This window comes from Haliaeetus albicilla, chromosome 20, assembly GCF_947461875.1.
Source record: "Haliaeetus albicilla chromosome 20, bHalAlb1.1, whole genome shotgun sequence".
In the NCBI taxonomy this organism is placed as follows: Eukaryota; Metazoa; Chordata; class Aves; order Accipitriformes; family Accipitridae; genus Haliaeetus; species Haliaeetus albicilla.
The window spans coordinates 27,538,673-27,558,328 of NC_091502.1; the positions used below are offsets into that span (position 1 = coordinate 27,538,673).

The following is a 19,656-nucleotide window of genomic DNA, read 5'->3' on the forward strand; positions in this document are numbered from 1 at the left end:
GCGGAACCGATGCTGCGGAAGGGTCCAGAATGCCGTACCGCAAGCACAGCCCAACATCCGGGGCGTTGAGGGCGGGAATTCTCCACATCGGTCCAATCCGAGAGAGCTCGGGCGCTTGCGTAGAGCGGCGCAGAGGGCGGGGCCTGGAGCCTTAAAGGGACCGTGAAGGGGCGAAAGCGATGGGCTGGTTTGGTCGGTGGGGGGCGTCCGTGAGGGGGGGGGGCGGGGGGCGCGGGGCGCGGGGCGCGCGCGCGCGGCGCGTCCGTGAGGGGCGGGGGGGGCCTGGCCGCAGCGGCAGGAAGGGGCGGGCGGCAGGAGGAGGAGGAGGAAGAAGAGGAAGAGGAAAAGGAAGAAGGAGAAGAAGAAGAAGAAGGAGAAGGAGAAGGAGAAGGAGAAGGAGAAGGGGAGGAGGCGTGGTGGCGGTGCCCGACTGGGGCATGGAGCTGTGCGGAGGGGGCTGAGCGGTGCGGGGCTGGTGGGGGACGGTGGTGGGGGTCTGAGGGAGCGGTTGGGGTGCCCGGGGGGGGGGGAGTGTCACTCACAGCACTGTGAGTTCCTGGGGGTCTCGGGGGCGGAGGGAGTTACCCGGTGGGGGGGGTCTCTGGGGGATGTGGGGTACCGGGGGGGGTCACAGCACTGTGGGGTCCCTGGGGATGTCCCGGGGGGGGGTGTGGGGTGCTCGGGGAGGGTCTCCGGGGGAGTGTGGGGTGCCGGAGGGGGTCTCTGGGGGCTGGGGTGTGCCGAGGGGGGTGTCTCTACGGGGTGGGGGGTGCCGGGCAGGCTCGGGGCTGTTCAGCGTGTGACACAAAAGATTTGCTTTTTTTATTTGCCCCCTTTGGGCAAAGAGAGGGGTGGGGGGGCTAAGCGGGGTCTCCCTTTTTGGGGATAACAGGGTCACCGTGTGTCGTCGTCCCCGTGTCCCCCCCCACCGCGAGGCTGTCCCCCACGGACACCCCCCTGCCTCGGACATCCCCATGACACGCTGCGCGGTGTGCGTGCGTCCCCTCAAGGGGGGCGCAGGGTGCGAGGGTCCCCGTCCCCCCAACCTGGGCCTTGCTCTGCAGGAAGCACGGCTGCCTCTGACAGCTCTGCCCTTCAGGGGTGTCCCCTTGGGGTGGGGGTCGCTGCTGGGGGGGGGGGAGCATCCTGGAGAGGCGAGCCTGGGCTGGCCATGGGATCCCGTTCCCCCCAGTCCGGCTTGCTGCAGTCCTGACCCTAAAGGGCTCCAGCAGAGCCACAGTAGAGCTTCCCTTTTGCTTTGCTTTTATCTTGTAAATAAACCCACTCCCCCCAACTCGCAGCAGCCTGTAAAGCAGCGGCAGAGCCCAGGCGAGGGGGCTGAGCTGTGTTTTCCATAGCCCTTGGCTGCTGAGGTGGGCGCAGCGCTTGCAGGGATGGTCCCTGGTGCTGGAGGGGGGGCTTATGGTGCTGGAAGAGGGGGTGGATGCGCTGCCTTGGGGCAGCTGCCCAGACTCCTGTCCTCGCTGGTAACTGGCTTCTGAGGGATTGTCTATAAATCGGATTTGTTCTGGAGCCCGCACGGTGTCTTGAGGAGAGGCAGGGATCCCGAACTGCTCGCTTGGAGCAGAATGTCGCAGCCCCTCGTTTGGGCTGCTCGGTGGCCCTTGTCCCCAGGCAGAGGGGAGCCTGCTGGGACAGGAGAGGTTGGGGCCTGCCGTGGAGGGAGGAGAGCTCGAAGGAAGACGCATGTGGTGATCGAGACTGATTTAACGTGGCTCTGACCCCGTCGGTCTGAGGGCAGCTGGGCTGCGGCCAAGGGTGCGTGGGAATGTTAAAGGATGAACAGCCGTGGCCGAGGGCAAGAGAGCAGCCAGCGAGTGTTGGGACTGAGCTGATGGAGAGCCCTGAGCCAGAGGCAGGCTGCGAGCTTGATAAACTGCTTGTCCCAACTTGCCCGACCTGATGAACCATGGCTTTATTGTTGTGCAAGGTGCAGGGCTTGCAAGATCCTGATCCTGCAGCCAGAGTCTTGCTTGTAAAGGTGCTGAGCGCTCGGCTGGAACGGTGCTGGATGTGGGGCCGCGGCGCAGTGGCAGCGGAGTGAGGACGGTGCCATGGGTGGTTGGGGACGTGGTGGAAGAGCTACAGCTCGCGGCAGCATTGGCAGGCAGCACCCAGTGCCCTCGCTATGTCAGCGCTGTCCTGTGCGGCAGCTCTGAGCTTAGCCCGGGAACGGTCTGGATAGACATACCCCGCCGAAAAAAGCTCACATGCCTTTCCAGCCAAATCGGTCTTGCTGTCTGCAGCACAGCGCGGGATGTCCCGCTGCCCTCATGTCCTGCTGCCCACACATCCCGCTGCCCGCTCCTTCCTGGCCACTGCTCTGGCCCTGCTCCCTGTTGTACAGGAGTCTCAGGCTTTCTGCGTCTCCAGAACAGTGCTTTCGGCTGCCTGTCCTTGACGCCTGCACTAGGGCTGTGCTGCTGTCAAACAGGGGTGTGAGAGGCCATCTCTGCCAGCTGTATGCGTGCATCCCTGCCCAGGGCTGTTTGGAGCTGGACCTTGCAGGACTACAGAGAATCCCCATCAAACATTGCTTGTTTGTTTGTCTTCAGGTCCATCAAGATGTTACAGGTACCGCTGCCCCTGGATCGAGATGGGATCCTCTTCCGGCTCCGTTTTACCACACTGGCCGTTGGCACTGTGTTTTGCCCACTCTTTGGTTTCCTTTTCTGTGTGATCTGGTCTCTGCTGTTCCATTTCCAGGAGACGACAGCAACCCATTGCGGGGTAAGCAACTCTCTTCAGCAGAATGTTCTTCAAGTTTGTGGCTGCTTGGCTGGGGCAGCTGGTGGGGTGGCAGGGGTCCTCTCTTCTTCCAGGCTTTCCCACCAAAAGTGTTACAGGATCTTGAACAAACTGCTTTATTTTAATGTACTTGTGATGCCTGGGGACTACCAACTGAGGTTTCAGCTTTTTAAAAGCAACCTAGGGAAGTACAGACTGGTCAAGCTGATGTCTGTACTAGGCACGTTGGTGATGATTATGGTAAGGAATAAAACTAGTAAAGCTACAGATAAATATACTGTCTTGTGGAAGAGTTAGCCCCGTTTTAATAAAAGGAATTGCTGCCCCTCATATCTGCTGGAGTTCTTCAGAGGAGTCACAGGCACATGCCTGGGGAGCTGGGGTTGAGAAGGACCGCCTGGATTTCCTAAAGGGATGGGATCAGGTTCCTCCCCAGGGCTTTCAAGCAGCCATGGCACAAGCACGGATAAGCAGCTGGTTACAAGCTGAGAACAGGGCAGGAGTCATTCTCACACCAGCAGGAGATGACCCCAGGGCTTTATGGGGTCTGTGTTGTTCCTCATGCCTGTACGCAGTGGAGTGACACAGGCTGATAGCTATGCTGAGATCCTGGAGCAGGGAGGGTGAGGCAGGCTGCTGAGGGGGGTGGTGGAGCAACAAAACACCAGGGTGGTTTGATTTGGAGAGATAAGTAATGTGCACACCCAGCCTGTGATTCTGTCCCCTCCTCACCACTTAGGTGTATGGGGCAGGGCAGCAAGGGCGGTGTCACGCAGCTCCTGTTCCTGGGGTGGTGAAGCGAGGGCTCTTCAGCTGCACACAGGAAGAAACTCTGGGCTGAGAGTGGGGAGAGGCAAGACAGAGACCTCTGAGGTTGTGGCTGACCTGGAGACGGTAGGCAGGGATCCACTGCTCGCCCTCTGCCAGTATGAGAAGTAGGGGATGTTGTATGGAGGTGGCAGGTTCTGCTTGAGGAACCAGCTCCTTCTTGGATGCCTTGAGAGTAGCTGATCTGGGGAACGCCTCTACAGGATGCTGGGGATGCACTGTTCTGCGTGGGCTTCAGGGGAGACTGAGCAGGATCATGGAAGAGTGGATTACCTGGTGCATAGAAATCGTGGCTGGCTTGGGAAGTCCCTGAGCTGTGAAATTCTGGAGGTTGGGAGTTTATTCTGGGGCTGTATTGATGGTGTTCCTGCTTTTGTGTTCCTCCCTGAACATTGTCTTTGCCTGCTCTTGCTATCAGTTTTCTCTGTTAGAGTTGGCCTAACAAAACTGTGCACCCTTCTCTCCTCTCTCCCCAAACCTGGGGGCACAGAAGACATGGGGGACTGTGACTGAGTAAAGGGAAGGAATAAAAGTCAAAGGTATAAAGCTTAAGAAACCTGAGCGGGACCATGAGCAGGGCACCCCAGCACCTGGGGACTGTCCCGGCAGGGCTGAGGGCTGCGTGGTCCTTGGGGATGAACCAGGGTTGCTGCCACATTATGTTCCTCGGCTTTTGAAATAGCATTAAACTTATTTAGGGGAAAAAAAAAACCAAACCCCTAGTTTTAGAGTCTTGGAGGGCTACAAATACAACAATATGACACACTCCTGACGCCTCTCCCCATGAGCCGCTGTTTCTCTTCCAGGTCCCTAACTACCTCCCCTCCATCAGCGCCGCTATCGGAGGCGAGACTCCCCAGCGTTACGTCTGGCGCCTCTGCATCGGCCTCCACTCGGCTCCCCGCTTCCTGGTGGCAGTCGCTTACTGGAACCACTACCAGAGCTGCCACTGCTCGCACCCTCGCTACCTGCGCTTGTGCCACTTCAACCTGCTGCTCAACCTGCTTGAAAACTTCTCCCTCCTTATTCTGACGTACGTGTCCTCATCTGAAAACTATGGTAGGTGTCTCCTCCCATGCTCTGTGCTGACCGTTGTGCTGGTGGTCTAGCTCATGGCTGCCGAGGCTTTGCAGAGTTCTGCTTCATGCCAGTGTTTTGGAAGTATTGGAGGGGAAAAAACTTAAAAAAAAAAACCAAAAAACTATTTAAATTAGTATTTATAGAGCAAAGTTATGTGCAAATAGCCGTGTTCTTCCCAAAATTCTTGGTTGCTGATAACTGGCTGAAACCGTAGGCTGCATTTTTGTATCAAGACTAGGATCAGACTTTAGTGCTTTGTTCCCACTTGTGTGCCGAGGCCATGCTTAATGTGTCTCACCTCAGCTGAGCAAAGGCAGGTTAGTGCTTGTCCCTGCTATCCGCTCTGTCTCCACTGCTGAGCTTTGGCTTTGGCTCTGAGCTGGCTTCCAGCCCACGCTCTGTTCCAGCTGCATTTTAAATACCCTCCCACAAAACTGTCTGGGTAGAATTTCTTGTGTTGACCTGAAAACAAAATCAGACTTTTTTTAGGTTAAATCAGTGTGTGCAGAATACAATCAATGTAGGCTGGGAAATGTCCTTCTCCCACATGGTCTCATCTGAAATGGATTTAAGTGCCAGTGATGATATCCAGACACTGTTTAATCCTAAAATCTGGAGAAGGCACTGGGGATTGACTTGGCAGGACTCAAATCCACAAGCCAGCAAGGTGGTGCTGTTGCAGCGGAAACAAACCCAGTTCTGGGACTTCTCAGCAGGATTGTCGTGTGTTGGCTGTTCCTGCACACAGTTTGAGGGTGATGATGACGGATATTGTATCCGGCTGTGGGAACACACTGGAGGATGTAGTCACAAAGTCTCGCAAAGAGACGCCAGGCCAGAGCTCCAAGAACAGAGGGTTTGGAGAGGTGCTGGTGAGGGGAGGTTGACAGAATAGAGTTTGTCTCCTTGCAGCAAAGGAGGTGAGATAGGGAGGTGGGAACGCGGCTGATACTGTACTGAGAGTATCTTCCTACTCACAATGGGTGAGGAAAACAAGCTCTCGAAAGGCAGATGTGGTGGGGATCAGGAAGCCTTGTAACTGCTTAAAGCAGCAAACTGGAAACAGGCTATGGCCACCAGAGCCCTCCAAGAAGGCTGGGAACATGCCTGTGGGGTTGATGGGTCCAGCCCCAGTGCAGAGGACCAGGTGGATGATGTCTGAAGCTCCCTCCACCCCACTGCTGCCATCGGAGCAAGGTTTCACATTCAAAGCGCAGAGCAGAGCAGTGCAGGCGCTGTCCTGATTCTCTGTCAAAGCAGGTCTTTGGAGACATTGCATCTTGCGTGCCAAAACGACAGGCTATCCAGGAAAAACAGCTAACAAGTGCATGAGCCCCAACACCCTTCGGGCTGGTGAGACAGCTGACAGCTCTCTGCTCATGCTGCTTATTTTCCTACTCACAGATGCTTCTGTCTTTCACAGTGCAGTGGTTATTGCCTTTCTGCTCACCTGGTCATCGCTCGGGAGCCATGCCCAGAGCAGTCTGTGCTGGGGTCTGTCACAGGCACACTGGCTGTCCGTCTGATGAAGCTTCCCCCGCTTTGGGTGCTCACTGGCTTCCACTGGGCCTTCACCAGTAAGGCTGCTGGCTTCAGGGCTGCGGTGTCATGAACGGAGTCCAAGGACCTCCCCAGCCTTTAGGGTGAGGATGGAGATCCGTCGTGGAGCCCAGTGACCTGGAATGGCTGGACATGAACCTCCAGCTGATGGAGGTCTGTGGTCTAGGGGATGTTCCTGTCCAGCTCACCTTCCTTGTCTCCTGCTGGCACTCCCTGTCCCCTGCGGTGAGGCATCGCGTTGCCACCCTGCCTGCCTCTGCCAGTGTCCCCAGCTGCCCCCACCACAGCAGGGGATTGCAGACTGACCTGACGGCAAGGCTTCTCAAACGTGTCAGGGCTGGGAGCACACCCTAAGAAATTTAGATGCTCTTTTGGGGTTTGGATACCTCAGAGCACATCATCACCCGAATGGCTCTGACTGCCTTGTGCATAGCTTTGTGAGGAGGGGACTGAAATGTGGCTGAGTGGCTGGGCAAAAGCCGCACTGAGAGCTGAGGCTAACCCAGTTATCTCAGATCCTTATTACAGACTGATCTCAGGTTTGTGGGGAAAGTTTCAGACCTTAGCTGCCGTGTTGAGATGAGAATGGGCTCAGGTTAATCGTCTCTGCAGGACACGGCTCACGTCTTCACCTGTAATAGCTGCCTTTACCATTGCTCCTCGTGTGGTTTCCCTTCCCCTGGAGTCGAGAGGGGAAGCAGGGAAGATCATTTCTTATGTTCAGGTGGTTGGGAATTCAGCCTATGGTTCAGTTCCTGGAGAAGAGGCTGGGAAACTCTTACACAGAAACACTCATCTGAAAATAACTTACCTGAAGTTGCATGGGCTTTGTGTGTGGCTTTGGGGTTTCGTGGGCTGCTCTGGCTTAGTGTTGCTCCAGCTGCACTTCCAGCCTGACCCTAAATCTGGGCTAGTTCAGTGACGCACGAGGCAGCCTTGGTGCTGGTGATGAGGCTGATGGCAACTGTTAATTGGCAGTCAGATAATGCAGGAGGCCAGAAGGTGGCCCTTTCTAGATCGTGGACTGGCTCACTCTGCAACTCCCCCCCACCCTGTGCCTCAGTTTCCCCATGCCTAGAACAATAGTGGTGATGCTGATCTGCTCTCAAGGGTGCCTGAGGTTTACAGCTGTGTGAAGCAATGGAGACTCTCAGACTGGGTGCCAGAGCACATAAACACCCTCCTGGCACCTTTGGGATAAGTCTTCCTGCAACTCGAATCCCCCTCCAGCCCCAGACTTACAGGGGGCAGGGAGGCATGCGCAAGCAGCTTTGTTATTAAATCCCCCTTCCCCTTCTCTGCGAGGGGTGCGGAGCCGTGCTGTGCCTGTCTCCTGCAAAGACCCTGGGTCCCCGGACTGCTGCTCATGCTGGGGGCACAGCATCTGCTGGGTGCTGGGACTCCTAGCAGGACCACATCCTGCAGAAAGCAGTCTTTCACCCTCCCAAAGCCTGTCCCACGTTCCCCTTGTGCTCTTGGCTCAGATTTAACAGGAAACCTGTTGTCTTGTTGATTCAGCAATCCATGAAAATGCCTTCATCGTCTTTATCACGTCGGCTCTGGGCCACATGCTTCTGACGTGCATCCTCTGGAGAATGACTAAGAAACACACAGTAAGTCCCGAGGTACAGAAACTTTACTTTCTTCTCTCCATGCAGTGCTGGGTGCTGGGGAGGGGGCTCTCGGCTGGCGGTGGAGGGCTTCAGCTGTCGCTCACTTGTGAAATAACTGTAACTGGGTGCTAAAGGAGTTAACACCAGCAGGTGAAACTGGGAAACATGGTCACCAAAATTCATGGTTTACCAAAACAAGGTGGGGAGGAATCTTTTAATTTCCTATTTTCTGGTTTTCACTTAGAGCTGACATTTGAAAACTGCCCCACTACTGTCCCCGTGGTTCAGGTTTGCTGACCCCTTCTTCTTGCCTGAGGATGTCTGTTTCTGAGCGGAAACTGGCTTCTCTGTGCTGGGGAACAGGGAACCTGCTGGTCCTGCAAGCTGGGAACAGCTGCCAGCAGTGGGCAGCAGATGTTGTGTTATCCCTTTCCTCCAGAAATCGGTGCACTGAGCAGGCTGGCTGTGGGTCTTCTCCTCTGTGAGGGGGCCAGTGGGCTCGGGGACTTGCTGGTCGTGCGGCAGGTCAGGCAGAGGATCCAGCCAGGGGCTTCTGGCTCCATTGCCTGGATGCAGCTTTGGTGCCGTGCTGGTTTGTGGCATGAGTGCTGGACCGTGGACACCGGCAGAGCCGCAGGCAGGCAGGGCAGGACATTCAGCTTTGAAACTCCGTATGTGACAGCTCCTTCTGCGCATGTGTGCCTCTTGTATGCTCAGCTTTGTCTGGGTCTCTGGGCTCCCTGGACCTCTCTGTCCTTTTCTCCTCAGTGATGTGTCTTGCTCAGCTGATCCCCAGTCCAACCCTCACCATCCACAGTACTAAATGGGGAAGGGTCCCCAGGGCTCCCTGGACTGCATTGCCTCAGGAAGGTGATTGCTTTGCAAAGCAGAGACCTTTAGGGGAAACTGTCGGAGGTGTGTGCCCTTATCCTGGGGTCAGAAAGCTGGCGAGGACTGGGAGCAAGCGTCTCTGAAGGGATTGTGTACAGGGATACAGGGCAGGATGGGTGCTGTCCTCAGGGTCTGCTCAGGTGAGCTGACTGCTTACGGAGCAGGGTGGGTGCTGTGTGTGGGATCTGCTCAGACGCACTGCCCATGTATGAGCAGGATGAGCGCTGTGCGTGGGGTCTGCTCAGACAGTTACAGAGAGTGCCTTGCTAAGGTTCCTGCCCCATCATGGCTGTTTATCATCCCTTTCCGGCAATTCACCGAGCCCATCCCCTTGCTGGCTTATTTCAGAGACTTGGAAAAGAAGCTTCTAGCAGTTGTTTGGCTGCAAGATTCCCTATGAAAGGGACTTTTGGAGATCCTGGGGTTCCCCTCTTGCTGGGAAGTGGTCTGTTGTCTCTGGTGATATGGGGATAACGAGAGCTCAGCAGTCACTCCTTGGTGGCTTTCCCATGGAATCCTTTATTTATTTCATCTTTTTTGGCTTGTCTTGTTTTTTGGCAAGAAATCCGAGCCCCTGCATCCCTTCCCCCAGCACTGCACCTCAGACAACATCTCCCCAAGCAGCAGTCACCCCTGGGGAGCGCCTGTCTGCAGGTGATGCACCTTTGCAGACTGTAGCATTGCAGCAAGCCCATGAGTTTTGGTTGCAGTGTGTTAGCAGCAGCGCTAGTCCTGCTGTCAGCTCGTGGGAAGCAAAAAAGCAGATGCTGGCTGTGAGCTGGGCATGGTGGCCGTTCGCGGGGCTGAGCTCTGAGCCTGCATGCCCCGATGGTGATGGGTGCACATCGCTGTGTGTAGCAGGGGCTGTGGGCAGAGAGCTCTGGTGTAATGCATCCCTGATCTGTCACAGCATCAGAGCCAGAGGATCGGATCAGGGAGGTGAGCAGCCTGCCTCTAAATGTCTGGCTTTTCTCTGCCGGTAATTCAGGTGGGTTTCTCCCAAGTTCATGTTAGGGAACACTGTGAGCAAAGTCCTGCCGGCATTTTGACCCGGTGTGCCCTGCTGCCATCTGCCTGCAGGTCGCCCTTCTCTGCCAGGTCACCTGCTGGGGCTGGTTCATTACCTGCTCCCGAGGAGCTGAGGAAAGCAGGTGGGAGGTGCTGGCATGGCTGTCCAGAGCCCATCCTGTGTGTCTGCCTGTCCACAGCTGGTCTGTGAAGCTGCTGCAGGATGGGGGCTCTGCTGGGGGAGCAGCCCATGCCCACAAAGCCTATGGGCTCGGTGTCACTGGATGCTGTCACCTGGGCTCTCGTGCACCCGCTGGAGCAGCCTGTGCATCTGCTCCGGTGCTGCTGGGTGGCTTGTTTTGGGCACGGGGCGAGAGGCACAGCAAACCCGTCCCCTGTCCTGCAGGACTCACTTGGGCTGGGGGCTGCTTACTCTCTCCCTGATGCTGCAGGGCTCAAGCTGTGCTGGAGCACTCCTGCATCCTGGTGTATGTGCCCAAGCCCAGCAAAGGAGCATTTGCCCCCTCTGAGGACGTGTCGACCGTGGCACATCCCTGGGTGGAAGTGCAGGGGGGCACAGTGATGCCCTGGCTGAACATGCCACCCCCCAGCACAGTGCCACCACCTGGCACAGCTTCCTCCTCCCATCTTGGAAAGGCCCTGCTGATGGAGGGGAGCTGCCTGCAGGGTTGCATGGTGTCCCCCCACGGAGAGAGGACCCCTTTGGGGCCAGCCCTGACCTGGAGCCAGGGTTTGTCCCCCTTCCTGGGAGCGTGGCGTCCCCTGCACCGGCTCCCTGTGGGGCCACGTGTCGGCAGATGGAGCTGTCGCCCGGGGAGCGAGGGAGGCAGGCGAGTTCCTCTGGAAAGGAAAGCGCTGCAGGCTGGTGGCACAGCCGTCAGATTGGAAGTGTCTGGACAAAGCGGGCCAAGGGCTTGGCACGCCGCCGGGCACGTGGCCGCGGGTGGCATCCTTTGATAAGTGGGCGCTCGCCCTTATCGTCGCTCTGCAGATCTGCTTTGTCGCTCCATCAGTGTCCCATGATGTGTGAGTTGGGCTCCCATTGTGAATCACTCCCACGGGACCACGGCTCCTCCAGGCCGGGCAGGGTCTCCCCGGGCTTATCCTGCTATTTGAGTTCCTCGAGCTCCATGTCAGCTTTTCAGGGCTGGTGGCAGCAGGGCTCAGCTCCTGCAACACCGGCGGCTTGCTTGGCTCGGCAAGGGAGGGGCAGCAAGGCCGCAGCGAGCGCGGTGCTGCCGACGCCACATCCTCCTCGCCCTGAGCCGAGCAGCCGACGGGAACTGCCAGCCTCAGCAGGAGCAGGGAGAAGTTGGGCAGTTGCTGAGCTGGCCAGGCTGGAGGCTTGCCGGGCTGTTTTAGGGCAGGGCACAAGTGATCTCTTCTTGCGGGTCACGGCGTCTCGGGGCTGGGTTCTGGCTCCGTTCGTGTCGGTTGTGGGGGCTTTTTGTTCACCTTTGGTACCCCAGGCCCTGGAGCCGGTGGTGGCAGGAGGGGATGGGTGCGGGGGATGACTCTGGTCCCATGGTGTCCCATCCTTCCCTCTTCAGCTGAGGGAGCAGAGGAAACCACCGAGGGTCCCCAGGGGAGGTTCAGGTTCTCCGGGGCCAAACCTGGGGACATCTCCAGGGCAAACTCCATGTGAGGAGCTGGAAGGCTGGACCCAGCCTTCCTCTTGCTCCATCTGGAGGAGGGAGCAGGGGGTCTGTGCGCAGCCCTTCTCAGGCCCTGTGTCTTGCACTGCTTTTTAGCACTGTCGGAGGGGGAGAAGCTCCCCAGGTTTGCCGGAGTTTCTGTGTGTGAGTGACAGGAATTGGTCTTGCAAAAGCCTCGCATTCATCGGGGCTCGTGTTGCAACTGCCTTTCTGCAAGGGCAGGAAGGTGCTGAGGAACTTGTTTGTAATGGGGAAGTACAGATGGTTTCCAGTTGCAAGGTGGCAAATAGTGAGAGAAAGGAAAATAAAACTCTGCGGAAGGGAAGAAAAAGCAGGCTGAGAGGAGGAGGGGAAGGTGCAAAGCGGAGAAGAGAGCTCAGGGGAAAAAGGGAAATGGAGCCAGCTGCGGACTAATCATAGCGGACTACAGGTAGCGCATCCAGCCCTTGATGCTTGGCCATGGCTGGCGTGGCATCGCCCTCCCTGGCTGGCATCTCTGCAGTCATTCTCTGCTCCTGGCCAGCTATGTGCCCTTTAAAACCCTCCTTCCACAGCTGGCTCTGCCACAGCAAAGATGATGAGCAGTGCAGCAGAGCAGAGCAGTTTCACTTCTTGTTTGCAAACATATTTCCCCCCTGCCCCAGCGGCTGGTGTCACTAGTGGCTGCGTTTTGGCCGGGAGACGCTCATGCACCCTCACGGTGGCCACCGGGCCAGCTGCTTCAGGCCCATCACCGGAGCTGGGTCCCGCTGTGCCACTGGCACCAGGACTCTTCCCCACAGCAGCCCAGGCTGCCATCAGCCTGTTCCGCAGGGCGTGCAGGCTGAGCCCGGACCCAGGCTGGCAGCTTCTGGAAAGCATCTCATGCAGCAAGTGTGAAGGTAGAGGTGCTGCTCAGCTGCAAACCCTGGCTACGTGAGCATGGAGGGGCTGACTGGTGCCTGGCTGGCAGGCGCCCTGCTCGCTCTGCTGCCGCTCCTGTCCCGCTCGGCGCTGGTTAAGCCATTTCTGCTTGTGCTGCCTGAGCAGGACAGCTGAGCTGAGTTTCCAGCTGCTGCTGGAGCCGTGCAGAGGGTACCACAAAGGCGGTCGGTGAACACGTGTGGTTTCAGCCCAACTCCTCGGTAACACCATCGCCTAGCCAGCAGTCTAGTGACAGCAGCCCATGGGGGTGGTGGTGGTAGGTCACACAAGCCCTCTATAAATATCCCAGCACTGAGCCCTCAGTACCAGGGCAGTTTGTCTTCGGGTTCACCACAGAGGAGCCAGAAATGCTAGAGGAGGAGCTGGGACCAGTGTGCAGCACAAAGCCTTGAGGGTGCTGCTTGTCCCCCAGGAATGGACAGCTCCAGGAGCAGAGCCGGTGCTTGGGAGGTCCCAGGAGAGCGTAGCTGTTGCGTTTTGAATTAATGTCACTTTGCCATTGCATTCCCTGTCCCCATCAGCAACTGGGGTGTGAATTCTGCGGAGTCCATCGTCTTCCTCTCCAGAGGCAGTGGAAGAAGTAGGAATCTCTGTGCCTCCTTGCTGGTGTTTCCTACCTGCCTGCTCACAGCAGCCATCCTCCAGCCCTTGGAGCTGTGTTTGCAGGGCTGGGGGCTTCCCCGGGATGCGCAAAGGAGACGGTGGATGCCTTCTGCAGGCTTGGAGCCGCATAGGGCAGTGTCCCGGGCTGGGGCTGCAGGGCTAGCCCTGCTGGGCTGGGTTGGTGCAGCTGGTCTCTTCTCCTCTCCCGCATTGTCTGGCCTCCGGCTCCTGACTCACCTTCGTGTGCACGGGGAATGTGCCTCAGCTCAAAGCCTGCAAGCTGCTGGACTAAATATAATTTGTCTGTGGTTTTCTGGGCCAGACACACATCCAGCTATGGAGGGCTGGGTCAGAGCGAGGGGCTGCGTGAAACCGGAGTGGCTTGCAAGGAACACCGGGTGCCCCGGTCTGTCTTGGCAGGAGGAAGTTGCGAAGACAGGGTTAGCAGCTGAGTGTTGCCAGCTGCAGCTGCGCCAGCCCAGCAGCCCCAGCAAGAGCCTGGGGAGAGCCTGAAACTGGCTGAGCTTGGAGCACCCCATCCATTGGTGGCCGATGCCTGCTGCCTGTGCCAGGCATGGGAGTGCCCCGGCAGCATCCCTCTGCCCCGGCTCTGCAGGGGAGCAGGTGCTGTACTGCACCATGCTGGGTTAAGCTTAGGGTCAGGTTTAGGCTTAGGGTCAGGGTCAAGCTTGGGTTAGGGTCAGGGTTCTTCCCTCTAGCAGAAGGAGGGGTGCACCTCTCTCCCTCTGGGTTTGCCGGGCTGTAAAACCATCTTCACCACCTCAGTGTGTGTCCTGAGCATTTTGTGGTCACTCGTCCCGCGTCGTTGGGATTTTCTTATCCCTCTCTTTCATCACAGGGAGCTGGAGCGTGGAGGCTTCAGCCTTCTGCCAGGCTGCTTAGAGCTGCCATCTCCCCTCCAGGGCACTAACCTGAGGGTCTCCTGCCCCTGTGCTGCCCCTTGTCCTGCTGCAGGACCCCGAGGATGTCCCCATAGGAGCAGCCACCCCAGGCTCACGCTGTTGGCACCCTGACCCTGTGCCTCTGGGGCCTCCTGGGTGGAGAGGTGCCCTCTCTGCTCATCCTCTGCTTCTCCCTGGAGGGCAAGTCCCTGGGCTGGGCCCAGCCTGACCAGGGATTATAGAGGTGAGTGGATAATTAGGTGTTAATCCCTAATGCCAGGGCACGTCCAGCTCAGCCCAGTGCCCCAGGGGATTACACCTGCTTGCCACAGGGGTCGGGAGCTGGCACATGTCGTGACAGATGCCCATGATGCCGAATAGAGGTTTCTCAGCAGCCGCTGGCTTGAAACCTGGCACCATTCGCTGCTCCTCAGGGAAGGTCCCTGCAGCCCAGGCAGGACAGCTGGATGCAATAGGAAGGAGCATGGGGACTGTGGGGGAGATGTGGGAGCTGGAGCATTACCCCCTGCCCTGGTGCAGCAGGAGGCAGGAACCGGCATGCCTGCACTTCAGGCAGTGTGGCGGGAGCTTTGGTAGTTGCTGGTGCCCAATGGAGATGAGCTGCCTGTCTGCTCACCAGCATGGACTATGCCTGCTGCTCTGCTCATGGCTCGGGCAGCGCTGGTTGCTGTCACCGCTTCCTGTGGCCCTGGCTTTGCTGGTGGTCCCTCACCTGTGGCCCCTCAGCCTTTGGCCGCCAGGAATCTGGGGGTGCCTTAAATCCACCGCAAGCAGCAGCCTCCTGCAAGGTGTGGATTCGGGGGCCGTGCAACGTGATGCGGTGAGGCGCTGCGGGATACAGTGCAGCGGCGTGGTGCAGCACGGCGCGGTTCAGAGCTGTACGGTGCCGCGCAGCACACCACGCTGCAGTGCCGTATGATGCAGTGCCACGTCCCAGGGTGCAGCCCCATGCAATGCAGCGCAGCACGGCGTGGCGCCGTATGAGACGGCGCGGTGCTGCGCAGGGGAGCGCAGCGGGGAGCTGCCGCTCACCTTGCTACGACGAGCGGGACTCTGCCGCCGCTTCGTAGCACAACCGTTTCCGCTGCCGTGGGACCTGGATGAAAACAAGGCTGTTTTGTGACCCGCTTTTCCGGTGTGAAACTTTACATAACGCCTCAGCCCCGGCCGCTCATTGTTATTTAACTCCCGGGTTGGCACCGCTGCTCACCCCACCCCGCGCCGCTGGCCCCGCACCCTCACGGCTGAGCACCGGCCGCCTCCTCTTTCCCGGTGGGCAGGTGGACAGGGGCTGCAGGCAGGGCTGCCTGCTCCTGCCTGCGGGAAGCCCTGCTCCGGAGAGTCCCGGGGGCCTCTAGGAGAGGGACCCTTGTCAGCCCCAGTGGGAAAGGACCTGCCTGGGCCCTGCGGGGCGGAGGCGGCATCTGCGTTGGCCCCACGTCCCCAGATGGCGAAGGCGACCGTGAGGCTGTGCTTCCTCTCTGGGTTTTCCTCCCTGCTGTGACCCGTTTGTGCTCGTAGGGTGGCTGGCTGAGCCTGCCGGCACGCTTTCCGGGGGGTAATGGAAAGTGTGATGGGGCAATTTAAATTTTCCTTATTCTCAGCAGTCCCTGAAAATGGAGTTTTTGTCTCACGTGAAACATCAGACGAGGGGGAAATTCCCCACCCACCCAGAAATGGGAATAACAGCCCGTGTCTGGGCCATCTGTGGCATCCGCGGTCCCCTTGTATGGGGCCAGCCCCCTTTTTTCCAGCCCCCCTGCCCCAGGGCTCCTCGTGTTGGCCACCCTGTGCTGGGATGGAGATGCTGGGGTCTCCCCTGTGCCCTCCTTGGTGTCTGCCTGTGGTTTGGGGTTCCTCTGCCACGGGGGCTCCCTGCTCACCCCAGGGCTTTAGGTTTCTTTATCCATGATGCTCAGCCTGATGGGAGAAAGAGAGGAAGGGGGCTGGAGCTGGTACCCACTGCAGCCCCATGGCTCCCGGAGGGGACCACTGCACCCGCAGCCTCCAGCTTCGGGGGGTGCTGGGCAGCCTGTGGATGGGACACTGGGTTGGGGGAACCCATTGTAGGGGAGGGGTCTGGCCCCCTGGGCTGCCCCCTTTGCTGGGGGGGGGATGGACTCTGCTAGCACAGAAGGAGCAAGCCATGCATTGCTGGGGGCGTGGGGGGCTGCTGGCAGCAGTCTTCTGCTCTGCTCCCACCCGTTGCACTGTTGGAGGTGGTGCTGGGGGACAGGATGGGGCCCCCCTGGTGCCACGGCGGCTTGTGCAACGTCTCCAGCATGGCGCCTGCCCCAGCTGCTGCCCCTTCATGTGGTTTCCTCCTCCCTGGTGCAGTTGCGAGCAAGGGGGTGCAGCGCCGGCTGCCGCCGCCTGCACACGCCGGTGAATTCCCTGTGCCGGGGTGGTTGGGCAGCACTCGGGGGAGCTAGGGCCACCTGCAGCCGCCCTGTCCACAGCCAGAGGATCTACCATCTGGTAGAGCCGTTGGCCCATCTTCAGAGAGCTGCGAGGGCCCCGTGTGCCATGCGTATCCCAGCACCACCACGGGTGGCCGGGTGGTCCTGCTGCTGGAGTTGCCCACGTTCACCGGGGGCCGCGTGGCTTGTTGGTGTCAGACTGTGCCGGAGGCCCCCATCGCCCCTTACTTGGCTGCAGCAGCAAGTCCCCAGGGGAAGAGCCGGGTAGGATGTGTTGGCATACTGCAGCCTCCCATGGCAGCTTGCTCTCAGGGCTGCCGGGAGCCCGGGCAGCAGCTCGGTTTATCTCCGCGTAGCTGTGATCCCCCCGCATGCCCCCAGGTCGCAGCCCAGCCAAAGCAGCCGATGCGGTCCTTACCTGGATGGCTGTGCCCAAGGAGGCAGCGTGCAAGGGGCTCCTGGTACCTGCCTGTGTCCCCAGGGCTGCGGTGGGGCCAGGGCAGAGCTTCCCTGGGGACAGGGGTGGCTGCTCTGGCACCTCCAGCATCTGCAGGGGCAAGGGCTGAGCCGCTCGTGGCCTCTGCAGGTCCCTGCCGTGCCAGGAGAGAGGGATGGGGCAGGCACCGGGGACCTGCCGGGGCTGTGACCCAACTCTTGGCCTCTTCCAGGAGCGCAAGTCGTACAAGTGGAAGCAGCTGTTCTTCTTCTTCACCTTCATCACGTTTGCATTTGCCGTGTGCGTCTACTTCCACCACAACTGGTACTGCAGCCCTGGAGGTAAGGGGGCTGGGGCAGGGCTGTGGTTCCCCCATGGGTTGGCTGTGTATGGGGAAGGGGCTGGGGTGACACCTTGCCTGCCAAATCCTGGACGGAGACAAAGACAGCTCCCTCGCAAGGGACGGTGCCTGGCTGCCCTTCTCCTCCCACCTGGGTTCAAGCAGGGGATGAGCCCCCTGCTGCGTGCCCTGCTGCCCTGGAGGGGTGCCCCAGGAGATCCCCCAGCTCCCAGGGCAGACCTGGCTGCAGGTTCCCCTCACCTGCTGTGTTTCCTCTGGCAGTGTACACCATCTTCGCCTTCCTGGAGTACCTGGTTGTCCTCTCCAACATGGCCTTCCACATGACTGCCTTCTGGGACTTTGGCAACAAGGAGCTGGTGGTGAGCTCGCTGCTGGAGGACAAGCATTTCTAGCCGGCCTGGTGCCACAGCCGGCCGTGTGCTGGCTGTGATGCCAGTGCCAGGTGGGGGCTGCTGATCCCCTGGGGGAGGCAGAGAACTTCTTCCCTCTCCTGCTGCCCCCAGGGCCGGGGCTGGAGCGTTTGCTGTGGAGCTGCTGCAAGGATCATCCCGGGGTCCCGGACCCCACAAGTGTCTGTGCGTGGTCCCTGGCTGTGCCTGGAGCTCTCTTACAGGGTAGCTGGGGGCTCTTGCTGAGGACCCTCGAGGCCAGTACCCCCTGCCCTAGCTCCCTGCTGCCTACCGGGATGGGCAGGAGGACAGAGGAGAGGGGCAGGTACCTGCTGACTGTTTCTTTGGAGGATGTTCCGGACAGAGCAGGATTCTGCTCCCAGCATCAGGGCATGGGGGCGAGTCTTGCCCTGCCCCTGCTTTGCGTGGGTGATCTCATGGTTCCTCCTCCAGGCTGGGGGTCCTTGGCCAAGGTCCTCAAAAAGGGCTGGTGGCCTTTTTGGCCTCGAAGCTTAAGGCAGCCTCAGGAGAAGGAGCACTTTCTGCCCCTGCATCTCTCTGGTTGCACTCCCAAAACGGAGCAGCCTGCAGCCTTGTCTTCTCAGAAAGCCTTTGCTGCAGGGCTGGGGCTGGGGCAGAGCTGGGCCCATGCTGCGGTGCTTGGGGCTGGGTCCAGGCTCTTCCTGAGCCTGGGGTCAGCATGGGAGCCGTGGCTGGGGGCTGGCGCCGGGCACTGCTCTCCCATCCGGGGCTGGGGCAGGGTCCCAGCTCATCCACGCCTGTGTCGCTGAGAGGGGAGCGTCTTCGAATGTACCAGCCTGTGCACAGACTGTACAGGAGAAAGGCATGAGGGCACGAGTGCAGGGGTGCATGGGGCACAGCAGATGCTGAGAGCATCTACGCTCTCCTGCTCTGCCTTTCCCAAAAGCCCCCTCCAGCAAGCAAAGGGTGCTCGCAGGGATGCTGGGCTCTGGTTCAAGCCCAGTTTGGGGAGGAAGGGCGAGTGGACTGGTGCTGGAGGTCCTCGCTCTGACATCCGCACGGCTTCCCCTGTGCTGTAGGGCTTCAGCTGGGAACTGTTGGGGTCCAGTGGTGCTGCTGCTGCCCCGGGAGGAGGGTGCTGATGGTGACCCCCCATCTGCGGGCTCTGGCTGCCAGGGCACAGGGGGCTGACATGGCGGTGGTGCCGTCTGGGTGGGAGCTGGGATCTGGCAGCATCCCCAGGCTCCTCTGCTTTTCCCCGTGCACAGCCGGGCTGGGCAGCACTGGTGGAAGGGGGCTGCTGCTGCTCTGGCTCACGGGGGCCATGGCTATGACCCAAGAGGGCTTGGCCACATCCTGCACAGGGAGGGACCGGGAAGCTGGTGCTGTGCTTGGAGAGGTAGCACAGGGCTCGCTCCTAGAGGCTCTCTGGAAAAGGAATGGGCAGCGATTGCAGGCAGGGGGAGAGGGCTGAGCCTGTCGGCACCAGGAGCCTTCTGGAATTTGGCGAGCTCTGTGCTTGCCAGGGCTCACCCTGCACTACGCTTGGCCATGAAGGACCAACGGGGTTCCTGCAACCGCCCTTCATGTGAATGCAGCCACCACCAACGGTCCCCTGGGATGTCCCCATGCTCTGTCCCTGCGCTCCCGGGGCTTGGGCAGAGCCTTCTCCAGCAGGAGCTGCGGCACCCTGGCTGGTGGCCCTGGCTGAGCTGGGGCCAGGCTGGCCTTCGAGCGGGTCCTGCCTTGTGCGTGTCCATCCGTGAGTGTCCCCACCGCACCGTGCCGGGTTCCATCCATCTCCCCTACCTGCATGCCTGTGGTGTGCTGCCCGCCGCCAGCGTCTGCGCCTTGGTTTTGAGGTTGAAATAAAGCACTGAGTATTTTTGTGAGCTCTTGGCAAACTCTATGCCGCTTCCACACAGCCCGGCCAGTGCACGGCCAGTGGGTCCCGACCCTTCCTGGGACCCCAGGTCAGGGTGGGGTCTGGGCTGGGGTGCAGGACATGGATCACTGGGGTGTGGGACGTGGACCCTGGGTGCTGGGAGAGGCTGGGAGCCGACCAGAGAACCGGGCTGGAGGCACAGTGCTCCCGGGCTGAGTCCACCCCACAGCTGACAGCTCTGCTCCCCACCCAGCCCCGGGGGCCGCTGAGTTGGCTGCGGGGGCCAGCGGCCAGTGCAACCCTGGGGG

General features: G+C 59.7%; 1 protein-coding gene across 3 annotated transcripts; it reads left to right on the forward strand.

The window, feature by feature from the left end:
- Positions 1-316: 316 nt before the first annotated feature.
- PGAP2 (post-GPI attachment to proteins 2) lies at positions 317-19,355 on the forward strand. Of its 3 annotated transcripts, none has more exons than XM_069808737.1 (6): positions 317-464; positions 2,577-2,751; positions 4,404-4,656; positions 7,756-7,862; positions 16,964-17,072; positions 17,354-19,355. In XM_069808737.1, exons 2-6 carry the CDS (start codon positions 2,587-2,589, stop codon positions 17,482-17,484), a joined length of 765 nt encoding a protein of 254 aa, XP_069664838.1. In that variant the 5' UTR covers positions 317-464; positions 2,577-2,586; the 3' UTR covers positions 17,485-19,355. The 3 variants fall into 3 exon arrangements, with proteins under 3 accessions (XP_069664838.1, XP_069664835.1, XP_069664836.1); XM_069808734.1 differs by having other exon boundaries at positions 320-445; XM_069808735.1 differs by having other exon boundaries at positions 320-445; positions 7,756-7,850.
- The last annotated feature ends 301 nt before the right edge of the window (positions 19,356-19,656 follow it).

What these genes read in the sequence shown, in the direction of transcription:
- PGAP2 (XM_069808734.1), top strand. An exon ending in CGACAGCAACCCATTGCGGG is followed by an intron (nt 2,752 to 4,403) that starts GTAAGCAACTCT and finishes TTTCTCTTCCAG; the next exon opens with GTCCCTAACTACCTCCCCTC. An exon ending in CTGGTACTGCAGCCCTGGAG is followed by an intron (nt 17,073 to 17,353) that starts GTAAGGGGGCTG and finishes TTCCTCTGGCAG; the next exon opens with TGTACACCATCTTCGCCTTC.